The 13,779-nt window shown below is 42.8% G+C and overlaps 1 protein-coding gene across 14 annotated transcripts in view; it reads right to left on the reverse strand.

The window, feature by feature from the left end:
- Nucleotides 1-8,159: 8,159 nt before the first annotated feature.
- Nucleotides 8,160-13,779, reverse strand: part of THSD7A (thrombospondin type 1 domain containing 7A) — a 269,706-nt gene continuing 264,086 nt past the window's right edge. For 8 of the 14 annotated variants that reach the window (XM_083467766.1, XM_083467764.1, XM_083467765.1 and 5 more), the window contains one exon: nucleotides 8,160-11,488. In XM_083467766.1, the coding sequence (XP_083323892.1) occupies nucleotides 11,436-11,488 (53 nt within the window). In that variant the 3' untranslated portion in view covers nucleotides 8,160-11,435. Of the gene's footprint in view, nucleotides 11,489-13,148; nucleotides 13,237-13,779 lie in introns of all 14 variants that reach the window. The other 6 variants (XM_083467769.1, XM_083467767.1, XM_083467771.1 and 3 more) reach the window with 1 other exon arrangement.

Consider the following 13,779-nt stretch of genomic DNA (forward strand, 5'->3'; position numbering starts at 1 on the left):
GTGGAGACTTACATCTCTGTGACCTTAGTCTGACACTTAAGCCCAGCCTTAGTCAACACGGTGCCCTCAGATGTTTTGGAGTATGAAGTCCCATCATCCCTGACCAGAGCCGTCCCACCCATGAGACTGGCTGAGATGGTCTCCCCAGTGGTCTCCCTTTTAATTTACCCCTAAAATACTTTCCTCTCCTTCTCACAGAAGGAGCCAGTTTCTCTTACCTTTTCTGGCTTAAGTCAGCAGCACTTGAAGAGCAAAGATAGCATGCCATTTTGAAACACTGATAACTTTAGCCACTGTATACTTAACAGCTTGCTAGCCTGTGCTGAATTTTGAATAAATATATATTTGATTTTGGGAGTCAGATGTGGTGTGCCGTGCAGGAGGCCAATGCGGTGTAGTGGTTAGAGCTCAGACATGGGCGAGGGCAAAATGAGTTCAACTCCTCTACTGGCAATGAAGTTCCTTAGGTCCAGCCTGCCTCACAGGGTTGTTGTGAAGATAAAGTTGGGAGGGGGAGAACCACGAATGCCACCCTGGTGCTCCCTAACATAAGGGAGTATATGAAAATTATTATTTTAGCCAGAGCTGCTCCTTATAGATGACTTTACATTCTTATCTGGACCCAGAACATAGCAAAGACTGTTCCTAAAAGATTGTGGAATGTTTGTGCAAAATGCATAAGTTGACATATTCGGGCTACCTAGTCAGAATTTTTTGTTTTGTGAACTCGAAGCTTTGCTTATGTTCAAAAGGACGGCTCAAATATCCAAAGGAAGTTTGACAAGCCTGCCATCTTGTGGATTGTAGCCATAACTTGTTTTCCTCACTGCAAGACACAAGCCATATATTTGGCAGAATTGATACCAGGTTGTTTTAAACTCTTGCTCTCTTCTGCATTTTCCACCTTTATCATACCTTTTGGTGCAAATTCTACCTGACTGCTACCACGATAGGAAAGGATGAGAGCTCAGTGTTGGGGCACTAGCTTCAGAAGCAGATTGGAAAGACTCCTGTCTGCATGGTGACAGCTAGCATAGGCAAATCTGGGCTAAATAAGTTTAATAAGTTTAACCTGGTGTAACACAGCTTCCCATTCCCTAATTCCAGTTGCTGGTATTTCTTGCTTCCTGCAAACTAAAGTTCTGTAAGGTCTTTAAAAACAGAATTTTGGGATAGCAACAAAGGATAGTCATAATTACTGTATTTTTCGTCCTATAGGGCGCACCGGCCCATAGGACGCACCTCGTTTTTTCGGGGGGGGGGGAATGAATTAAAAAAAATTATCCCCCACCCCCCCGCCGCGGCTGCTGCCCCAAGCCTTGCGCACGCCTGCCCGAAGCACGGGGCACCCTCTGGAGGGCTCCGTGTGCTTCGGGCTGCAGGCTGCCGCCCCAAGCCGGGCGCGCCCGGCGGGACCTCCTGCTGGGCGCGCAAGGCTTGCGGACACTCGCCCGAAGCACGGGGAGCCCTCCGGAGGGCTCCCCGTGCTTCAGGCAACAGGCTGCCACCCCAAGCCTTGCGCGCCCGGCGGGACCTCCTGCCGGGCGCGCAAGGCTTGCGGACACTCGCCTGAAGCCTTGCGCGCTCGGCGGGACCTCCTGCCGGGCGCGCAAGGCTTGCTGGCACTCGCCATGGCTGCAGGCTGCTGCCCGCAAGCCTTGTGAGCCCGCGGGAACTCCTGCTGGGCTTGCAAGGCTTGCGGATAGCTTCCTGAAGCCTGGAGAGCGAGAGGGGTCGGTGCGCACCAATGCCTCTCGCTCTCCAGGCTTCAGCGAAAGCCTGCATTCACCCCATAGGACGCACACACATTTCCCCTTCATTTTTGGAGGGGAAAAAGTGCGTCCTATGGGGCGAAAAATACGGTATGATCATTTGAGGACTAGGCTGAATATCTCCTTTTTATTGGACCATTAGTCTCCCTGGAGAAGTGTGGGAGGAGGGAAATGCTGAGCAGCTTTCAGGGGTGTGGGGTTTCTGACATTATAGTTATTCTTTTGTTTATACCCCACCGTTCTGGCTGGGTTTCCCCATCCGTTCTGGGCAGCTTCCAGCACATATAAAAACACAATAAAGCATCAAACATTAAAATATAGGAAGTCAAACATTTTTTAAAAGACCTTTTAAATATGAAGTGCTTAAAGTCCCCCCCTTTCATCTCTTATCTTCATAGTTAAAAGGTAACACCACCCTCCAGAGGAATAAGTCTTAGAATTTTCACCCTGTCCTCAAAGTGGAATAAATGTAGGAGTGGGTGTGCTGGCCTGCCCCCTACAAAATGCTGTAAGAAGCTGGACCAAGTTCTTCAGACAAGAATTAGATTATTTACACTAGGAATTTGGAACCTGTGTCCCCCCCCCCAATGTTGTTGGTCCCCAGCTCATCAGTCCCAGACAGCATAAACCAATAGTCAGGGATGCTGGAAGCTGTTGCTGGCATCCGTCTGTCTCAAGAGAGACCCGCTTTTGGTCTTGTCTGCTCAATCCACTAGAGCCTGTCTTCACATGCAGGGGGGGGTCCCCTACCTCACTGAGGGTTTGAGACCCATTGGCTACCCTCACCTGGTTTAGCCAGCCAGTCTAAGCTGTTCTTGGGATGTGGCTGTAGTCACATGCCAACAGCTTTGTGGAGCCACAGGTGAGCACTGAGTGCAGCATGGGGACCAAAGGTGGACAGACTACCCCAGAAGGAGCACAGTGTACCCCCCCACCAGAGGTACTACCCCTCCCCTAACATCCCAACAACAACATTGGGGAAGGGGAAGATTCCCCACCCATTTGTTTGCTACTAGGTATGTGCTGTAGTTACAGTGTATTCACTTAAAGTGGTTAGTAGAAGAGCAAAATCATACTCCCATGTCCCCTGATTCTAACACAGAACTTAATTAATGCCAAAGACCTATAAAATTCTGTTGGAAGTAAGTGAGCCAGCTGTTACCCCAGATATGCTCTGTTCCCAGTTGCATACACACCAGCCTTCCTCATGTCCTCTAGACATTTTAGACCACAACTCCCACTAGCTGCAGCCAGCAAGATTATGCAGGTTGAGGCTGATGTGAGTTGCAGTTCAAAACATCTGGAGGGCACCACGTTGGGAAAGGCTGATAGACATTGTGAATTGCTTTCTAAAGTGCATTCTGAGCACATCTTCTATACTTTCAGTGGAGGCAGGAAACACTTCAGTTATCTGCCACTTCTTCTTCAATCAGTCAGTAATTTACTTGTGCTGTTCCCATCAGAGTTGCTCCCCTGTAATAGTCCTATAGAGACCAAATAGGGTCTGTAGCAGACAATTGGAAGAGAACTCCCATGACACATTTTTGATCTCGCAGTCAAATGCTGCTTGCTTTCTCGTTCTTTGCAGGATAATCGACAATTTGTCCTTTTGCAAAGAAAGGGGCCTGTGGTTTTCCAGGATGCTCCCACAGGTATGTACTTTCTCCTTCTAGTTTTTAGCCCATAGTTTGAAAGCAGCCATGCTTGACCCTTAATCGTGAAATGCTAATACCTACAATTCTGAGAGAACAGAATCAGGGCCAGCCCCACTCACTTTTAACCCAGTGTATCCCTCACTTTTCAATGAATTACCTAGTCATTTTCCAATCTGGAAGAAGCCTGTGATGTGGTTTTTTTCCCATTGGTTTTGTTCTGCTAGGGTGATTGAGTTGCCTTAATCCACTTTACATGCGCAAACCTTAAGTTCAGGTATGCAATTTCACAAAATAGTGACAGTCAAGATATGCCCTATATCCACAGGCCCCAATACAAAGGCAAGCAGTTCCAACTTGTATTTTAAGGGATACCTCTGTGTGTTTGGCACATGTAACTGATAAATCACTAGTTTTGCCTCTTGGGAAGATTCTGTAGATGACCTGTTTGGATTCCTTGCACACTTGTTTTTCTTTCAGCCTCTATTATTTATTCTGATAATAAATGCAAGGGCAGGGGCCAAAGTTGGTATCAGGCACCTTCCAAGGCCTTCACATGTCTTATCTCTGCAACACTAATCTAAAGCAGAGGGCAAGAAGAAGTGAGCAATGGAGACAGTGACACTAAGGTGGCCCCATGCAGGTCACAGGGACTGCCCATAATCTAAAGTCAACCCTTCATTAAGACTGCAGTGTGTGCTTCAGCTTGCAGCTATTCTGTAGGAAGTACAGATTATTTGTTGTGAGATTAGCCATTGTATAAAACATTACTAAATTACTAAGCCATTGTATGAAACATTACTAAATCCATACTTCATGCTTCAGAAATTTTTGCAGGATAACTGGTGGAGAGAGTAAATTAATGTAGTGGACAGCTGACAGAATATAGAATTGAGGAATGTCTTAGATAGCATTCCTTGTTATGAGAATAGGGCAGGGGTCAGCAACCTTTTTCAGCCTTGGGCTGGTCCACCGTCCCTCAGACCATGTGGTGAGCCGGACTATATTTTGAAAAATATATATGAACGAATTCCCATGCCCCACAAATAACCCAGAGATGCATTTTAAATAAAAGCACACATTCTACTCATGTAAAAACACGCTGATTCCCAGACCGTCTGCAGGCCAGATTGAGAAAGCGATTGGGCCGCCTTAGGTTGCCTACCCATGGAATAGGGTATCTGTTTATGTATCCATTGTCTCTCTCTCACACACACATTTATTTGTACCTGTATAACATCAGAAGGTATGAGCTGTGTTAGATATGCAGTAGCAGCAATTAGCTGCTTAGGAAGGGAAAGAGCTGGATAGAATTCCCCTTTCCTCTTTCTTAATCACCAAGCCACTAACCGGCACTGTCCCAAATATCTAACTGGGGTTACCTGCTAGGAGAATTGGATCAGAGCCTATGGGAATACTTAATAAGCTCCAGTTTCTCACTTGCAAACTATTCTCTCCCCTCTCCCCCCCCCCCCGCAAAACCACAATTGAGAAACTAAAGTACTAGGAACAATATTGCTTTGTGCTTGGGATTTGAGTGCATGCTCATTGGAAGAACAAACCAGTGGCACTTGTGACTCTGGTGCACTAATGAATGTTCACAGCAGCTTGTGTACCTGGTTGTAGAGAAAGTAATGTTTCTGATCACAAAGTATCTGTGTGTCAGGGACCGTGCTGAGAAGGAATGGTGGGCGCCTCCCCCTCCCCGTGCGTCTGATCAGGATCCTGAATCTTCCCTGGAGCAGGGAAGTAGTATTGATTTGGAACAGTGGTTTGCAGGGGGACATAGTGCAGAAGGCAGAAGCTGGGAAGTACTGGGTGGGGAACAGCTAGGAGGAGGAGAACCAGGAGAAAGAGAGTTAACAGACTCCCTTTCACTGGAAAGTGTCCATCCACTCAGTTCAAGGTCAAGGAGAACAGATAAGATGTCTGCACAGAAAGCACAGTGGTTGCGAGATCAGGTTGCAAGACGCGGAAGTGACAGGGGAGACAAGGGGGGGAGTGAGTGGAAACCTTAATTGGGAGCACCTTCATTCCAAGGAATGGATTCTTTGTTCTTGCTGTGATAATTAAAATTTCTAACTGGTACAAGACTCCTTTCGCTTTCTTCTGCTTATCTATGGCCAAAGGCGGGGGGGGGGGGGGAGCCGAGTCCCTGAAGCCTGACACTATGTGTGCCAGTAAGAGCAGCCGGTAAGAGGTGTGAAGGTTGCCCTGCATGCATGGCCTTGCAGCAAAAGGAGGAATGTACATGCCCCTTTGTAAATTGGGGAGGTGAAAATAAGGTGTGTTAATAGCTGAAAATTGAAAAGTACAAACACCCTGCCATATCGTTCAGCTTGGGGATCAGTTCCTATCTTTGACTTCATGGTATGGGAAAGCTGGTATGCTTTAGGTCTTATTCCAGTTATCTCTCCAACCCCAGAACGCAAATACAAAGAACTGTCCTCGGACAACTTTTCTCCAGTAAACTTGGGAGCTGTGCCAAGGCTGACCTGGGCTTGGGAATTTGGTTCTCAGCATCATTATATTCTGTGTATATTTGAAAATTATTCAAAATCCTTTCCTTGGCACTCCTGAAACACTCCTAGGTTTTTTTGTTTAATAGTTGTTTTCAATGCAATTTTCATACTAACACTCCACCCATCCTCTTTACTACACGAGCTTCATTAAAACCTGCTGGAGACGTGCTTTCATTTACACCTGGACTTCATTAATCTTTTCATTTAGTTTGCTTTGATGGCTTCTAGGTTGTTTTATCGGTCCACGTCTCTCACCTCCCCCCCCCCCCATCACAGTTGAGGCCCTTTCTTCCTAATGGGACGCTTTTGAATCTAAGCCCTGCTTTGATTCACATTGAACCTAGCTATAAATACCTGCTTTAGGGTTTTCCTAGTCAAAGTTTAGGAGTGACTTGTGATTCACTTTGTTCAGCAGTAGGTCTCTGTTTAACTAATTGGATTGCATCAAAAGCAACAAAAGCTGGTGGACCCTCTTGCCCCCCTCCCCTTTATGATGGGGAGAAGTTTGGCTCTTTACTTTCAGAACTCCCTCTTAGAGTGGTGTTAAGTTGAAGCTCACACGGTGTTCTTTATCATGTCATCTTCCGCTTCTGTCTTCTTTTGGGAGACACAAGAAAGAAATGAAAGGAAATGGTCCTTGAAATACACAATCATTAGTGACTTTTTAAAATGCCTTTGATGTCAGCATGTTCAGGGATATTTGAGAGACAGAATGGGAACGGAAATATTCCTCCAGAGACAGTAGGAAACCACTTTGGGAGAAGTGTTTAAAAGTCAACTCTGACTGGGGGAAGAGAAAGATCTTATTAATTTGGTATCGAATTGCATGACAGATTATGCTGCCCCTTACCGGAACCACAGGTTCGTATCATATCTCAGCATAACAATCTGATCCACACTATGTTCTGCTTTAAACGGTGGTCAAAGGTTCACTCTGGTAGATGGAACAAACATTTGTATTCAGCAGGCATGATGTCCAAAATGTTTGTGTTGCCTGCAGTCCCACAGGTCTGCTTAATGTGGGACTGTTTTTGTCAAGCTAAGTGACCTCCTGACTGAAGTCAAAGGATATTTCCATATGGCTTTGCCTCTCTGCATCTTGTTTTTGAGCTGTACTGTAACCATTGTCTGGCACATAATGTGGGTTTGCCTCTGGAAAGCTAGACTGTGTGGCTTCGTTGTAGCGTTGTGCTGCCAGTGTCAACTACACACAGTGCCCTTTTTGGTCTGTGGAAATCCCACCACATATTTGCATTCACAAGAAATGGCAGAATATAGCTTGCATGGGGAGGAACCTTGGTTACCTGAAGTCACCCTAAGGACGTATTTCAAGTGCATTATTTGCACTCAACGACCTTTTGGGCTTGATGCTTTTTAAAAGCTGTCATATGAACACCATTCTAATAACATTATAGCCAATTAAAGCTGAGGCTGCCCGCCTCCGAAGTGGATTAAAGCTGTCAGAGCGATCAATAAAAGCGAAGCAAATATCCAGCTGAGGGGGGAAAGGGCCATCTGTTCTTATCACGTTAGGAATGGAAGAAAAGTGGTCCAGCAGGAAGGGATACCAAAGAGGGGAGGGGAGTACACAATATGCCATGTGTCTTCCTGTCAAGAGTATTAACATTCTCTCCATACATGCTAAACTATGCCAATCATTTGCGAATTTTGTTATTCCAGAGCATGCAGAAATTTCTGGAGGCAGTTTGGAGCAAGAGGTTGATGAACTTGAAGCCTTTGGCCCAGAACAGGAAAAAAGAAAGGTATGATAAAAGTGATTCCATATTTTATCTAAAGCCTATCACCATCTTTTCTCTGGGAGGTGGAGGAAAAGGACTTTTCTTCTTCTTTTTAAAGGACATTGTAAGGTTTTCTGCTAACGACAAGCTTGAGATATCCCTCCCTCCTGCTTCTATGTCACACATTCACACTGATCCCACAAAGGTGATGTCACCACAGAAGTAAGCTTCTATGCACATAGCGGACAGCTCTATATTGCATTGAAATTCTCATCTGGGCCCCATTCAGCTGAGCATCCTTATTCTAGCTTCCATGATCCAAAAGGTCTTACTGGATTTGTTTTATTTTCTTGGTCTTAACAGGCACAGTGGTGTGCAGCACTCAGGTACCTCACATCTTTCAGTACTGAAAAGGTGATGTTTGTTGTTACTCCGTGACCAGATAACATTTCAGTTATGACGAAGACACCCCAGTTTTCTGTTAATATTTATTGTCTGCATTACCGCAGTTATGTACAAATCTCCCATATGAAAATGTAAGGACTTTTTACATTTTCACATGTGATCTGCATTAACTGAATAATGTTTGGTGACAATATACACAAATTTGCAGTAGTACATAAACATTTTGTGCATTAAAAAAAGAAAGAAATATACATAATTTAAAAAATAAAAATGCATTACACCATTTACAAATTAACAAAAAGCAAATTTTCCCCAGACAGTTGCCTCCATACTCTACCAAAAAAAAAAAATATTTTCAAGTAAATTAAGTTAGGCAAAATAATTTTTTTAAACTTTGGGTGAGCACAATTTACAAAAGGTAAAAAGACAGATCTGTTTCCTTCCAGTGATTTTTTTTTTTACAGTGATGATTACAGAATTGCTGAAATCGTTTTGTGTATGTAGTGCTGAATTTGAAAAAAAAGATGCTTAAAATTTCTGTGATAGGATGAGGATTTTAAGATCCAGAGACCGTAACAAATATAATCAGGCTTGTTCAGAACCAGCAAACATTGAAGAAGAATTGTTCTAGTTCTCAAAGCAGACGTAACAATCTTTTAAAACCCACCATTTTAAAACAGAAATTACAAACCTCCACAATAAGAAGAAAATGTCTAGTCAGCTATTTTTGGAATGGATCAAAGAGAATTGGTCACTGAAAACATTATTTTCACAAACTAACAATCTACCGAAGTGGCTGCTTTAGGCACTGGATTTGTAGAAACACATCTTAAAAGCAACTTATTTTTATACAGATACTTCTTATATTCCTGTTTCAGTGCTACCATTCTGATCTCTAGATTTAACATAATCCAGATTGCAATTGTGGGCTTCCTACAGCCTTCCTCTCAATAATCTTTTAAAATAATTCTTTCTTTTTACAATTAAAGAACATCCTTTGTGCATCTTTTCCCCCTTTTTTTTTACACCCTGTAATGTAAATTGAAGATGCACATGTCTTGTGAAGCAATCCCTACCTGGGAGCATGTCCCACCAAACACCGTGGGACTTACTTCCAAGTAAGCATGCATAGGATTGCACAGATAATGTAGTAAAAGTTCAACTAACCATTCATTCAATTTGCTAGTCAGTTTCTCAACATTTAATATCAGTAAATTGGCTGTGTTTTATATCCACTTATTTTGAACTTTTCTCAAGGTTGCTTGGAATAACCCTTGTGTTCATGTTATTTTACTGCTAATAACAGATTCACATGTTATGATAAATCTTCATTTCGAAAAACAAACAAACGAAAAGCAGCATGAGATCAGACACTCTGACGTTGTAATTGTGAACCAATGCTAAAAATAAATGCATATCTTTCCTGTCTAGGTAGCCATATTTGCATGAAACAGCTGAGAGTATTGACTTTTATCAACGGGCAATATAGCGGGGTGCATTAGGAATGATTTAGCTTATTGATACAAACCTGAGAAATTAGAACTAAAATCATTAATGTGTAATGAATGCCTGATAAAGTTTATTAATTGTATTGCTCATTAACCTGCAACTAGACAGACATAGATGATGTCTTTAAATATTGACCTTACATTTTGCAAAGGTTGAGGATTTCTAGCGGCTAAAGGGGCTTCATATTGTAAGTTAATACACCAAAAACCCATTGGAATGGAAAAGGTTACTAGAGATTAAGCAGCTGTAATTGCCAGAAATATGATAAAGGAGTTGTACAGTTTTGAATATTCACGGAGCGGTTTAGGTTGGCTGTGTCTCATTCAAAGGAATTCTTGATCAGTTCTATCCATTGAAATCAATAGGCAAGGAAGCTCTGAGAGTGAAATAGAGCCCCCACAATTCAACTAGGCAGTTGGACAATAATGTTTAAGAATTTAAAAAATATTTCTTGAGTCAGGATGGGGTGGGGTGGAATCAGTCAAGACTACACCAGGTTATTTCAAATGGAAAGAGTGCTTATTGATTCTTCAGCAGTGCATTAGCAGGAGAAAAATAAACAGATATTTTGCATCTTTCAGCTTGAAAATATTGGATTATTGTTTAGATAAGTATTTCCCCCAAGATTAGTGGGCAACCACTTTTTTTCTTTCTTTCTTTTTTTACAAAGTTAGCAATATAAAAATCTAGTTGTAAACAACCTTCAAAGTAATTAGAAATCAACTTGAAAATCTATTATCTGTAGAAGTTGGACAGAATCAGAAAGTAGACACTTAATGTTACTGCCATGGTATTGACTACAAAACAGCTGCTGTTACAAGAAATGGTATAAACAGTACTTGCATTAGCTGGTTTGATCCAGTCACAGTCCAGAAACTGAGCTCTACTCTCAACAGGACTCAAGAACTTACTGATAAACGTCTGTGCGATGCGATTTGCCGCATCCTTTCCTTCATCCTTTTCTGAAAAGAGGCAGTTTCTATGGCAATACTAGGTAATAAGTGCATATCATGCTGCACTAATATAGTGCAAAAAATTGCCTTCCATGTAGCAAAAAAGTTGCAGGCAACAGTTTGAAAGTAAGAGAAAGTAAAAACTTATTACACACGGATATTAATTTCCAGACAACCTCTATAAAACATTGAACCTGAAAATGCTTCTCTCCTTGATAAGTGTGTCTATATGGCGCTTTAGTACCTGGAACTGGTAGTATAGGACAGAGTCTTTTGCAAGCCTGCATCCTAGGAAAGAGGTTAAGAAAACCTACCCTCCTCTGCCAAAATGCCAGAACTTGCTCATTGGGTTGCTATTGTCAGTTAAAGTTAACATGTTGCTAAGCTCTAAAATGCCCCTTTAGCCAGTATATCATTTGACAAGTTAATACATATGGTGCAACGGAGTATATAAATTGTATATCAAGCATTATAGACATCTTGGTATGATCTCCTCATGCTTACTGACTACATTAGCTTAATGCAGCAGATAGTTCTGGCATCAAGACACTCAGATGTCAATATTAGGTCATATACAATGGGCTGGAGACACAAGCGGTTTTGCACTTCATAAGTTTCAAAGAAGGCCACATTAAGATTCCTGCTGCTGTGCTAACAAGATAAATTTGCCACCATAATTTGCTGTACTGACTGATGGTCTAGAACAAAGCATGTTTCTTGGAATATCCATGGCCATTGTGAAGTCTTTTTTTTTTTGTCTTGTGGTGTAACATCTCAGTAACGTACACACATATGTGTTGTCTTTGAACACTACAGTTTCAAGAGACTAAAGTCAATGGAAAGTCATTATTTTACATATCTGCATCTCCATCGTAAGCCAGCGTTAAAGGTTTGAGACGGTTGTTCTGTCTTCTTTGAGGCTTCTTTGGCTTTTTGCTGCAACATGGGAGGGGAGGAAAAACCAACTTTAAAAATTCAGATCACAAAGTGGTCAAAACAACATTACTTATCTGGGCCAAAATTAAAAGCATTTCCCATGTGAGTTAAGATTTAACTGTTAACAGTGAAAAATAGATAACCATGTTTTTCGCTCCATAAAACACACCTGACCATAAGACCATACGTTTTTAGAGGGGGAATGCAAGTTTTTAGAGGGGGAATGCATCTCAGGCTCTGCTCAGCACTCCCTTTCATGAGCCATGTAGAGCGTGTGTGCGGTGCTTGCAGGCTTTTCCCTGAGGAGGGAGTCACTGACGGGCTGCCCTTCTCCTTCATTGAGAAAAAGCCCCCAAGAGCAGCATACACGCTCCGCGCGGCTCTTGGGGGCTTTTGTGGGAGGTGGGGGAAGTGAGAGAGCCATGCTCTGTCACTTCCCCCACCTCCCACAAGAGCCGCACGCTCTTTAAAGGGAGCGCAGCTATCCCTGGCTTTTGCACCTCCTTGCAAAAGCCAGGGATAGTCATGTGAAGCCTCTGCAGGGCAGCGGGATAAAGGCTCCCCGCTGCCCTGCGGAGGCTTCGCGCGGCTAAGCTAGAAGACAGGACAGCCAGCGGGATCGCAGCACAGCACTGGCCTTCATCCCCTGCCCGGGAGAGGTTGCGCGCAGCTAAGGCTCTCCCAAGAGCCGCGCTTCCTTTAAAGAGCGTGTGGAGTGTGTGTGTGGCTCTTGGGGGTTTTCCCCGAGGAGGAAGAAGGGCAGCCCTTCTCCCTCCTCGGGTAAAAGCCCCCAAGAGCCGCACACATGCTCCACACGGCTGTTTAAAGGGAGCGCTGAGCAGAGCCTCCCACCTGTATTCACTCTATAAGACGCACATACATTTCCCCTTACTTTTTAGGAGGGGAAAGGTGCGTCTTATAGAGCAAAAAATACAGTACTTGGCTGTTGCACTTACTAATTGTCTGATTCAAGTCAAAGTTCTGATGAAAGCTAACATCCAACTCATATTTGTATCCAGTAATTTTGAATGGTCTTTTCTGGATTTGAGCAAAGATTAGATAGAAAACCCAGCAACAAAAAGTTGTAGATTGTAGCTTCACTGTAATGTTGGGCCCAACATAAACTTAAATAGCCTTATAACCCACCTACATTAATACAACAGGTTCAGTACAAATACAGATGGTGTTGTCATATCTTCTTAAGTGAATTTAAAAACAAAAAGCATAGGCATTGTTATTGTTATTGTTATTAAAATCAAGTACCTTTTCCCCTTTTCTTTTTGCTGAAAAAAATCCAGCAACAACAATGAAATGTAGAACAAACAGATAAAAATAGCAAAAAAGGCTGGATCACATTGTGGCAATAAAAACTAGTTTTGCAATGATCACTTAATAGACATTACTAAGGTGGGTAGAATAAACTGATTTGGGGCAAAACTGTAGGAATATACATGGATGGATCATGCTCACTACTTTTATAGTCTAAAATAGCCTTCCTCAACCTGATGCCTTCCAAATGTTATTAGGGCTCCAGGTCCCATGAGCCCCAGTCAGCCTGGTCAAAAGTTAGGCATGAATGGTGGTTGCAGTCCACAATGCTGGAAGGCCATCAGCTTGGGGAACACTAGTCCCAAAAATAATAAATGACTAAAGAACTCACCAGGCTAGATATACCATAGAAATAATAAAGATGAGCAAAACAAATGCACCAGCAGCTACACCATAAACCCAGGTCTTCAGCTTCCCATCTAAAAAGAATGAATGTTAGTCATTAGTCTGCAAGTTAGTACTCAACAAAAGAAGTTTTAAAGCTTGTTTTAATAAAAAGGCTTTCACACAGGTATGGTTAGTGATATCGTTCCATATCGCATCTTGGATGCTGCATGAAATTGCTTATCTGACATAGCACCTTTCCTTGCAACATCAGTGTGCAATGTGTCAATACAAAAAGGGCCAGAGAGTGAAGAGCAAAACCTGCCCTGTTCATTCTGTGAACTCCAGTGGTAATCAAGGACTGATAAGATTCAGAAAAAATACAGTATGTGCCTAGAGCCCAGAGAGGTGATATTACAGAACTTTCTCCCCCCACCGAACTAGATTCCCATTAACACTATTGATCAAGCTACACAACACCTTCCCAGTCAGTGAATGTGTTTAGGGGCTGGCAGTCAGAGGGGCAACTTCTACTTCAAGCCTGTGCCTGCTTATTCAATTTAAGTTTCATTCTGAAATCTAACACTTTTAGTTAAAGAACGATCAGTACAAGTGTATGAGTACACAAAGAACTAAAA

This window comes from Podarcis liolepis (assembly GCF_965112155.1).
Source record: "Podarcis liolepis genome assembly, chromosome: 12".
NCBI lineage: Eukaryota > Metazoa > Chordata > Lepidosauria > Squamata > Lacertidae > Podarcis > Podarcis liolepis.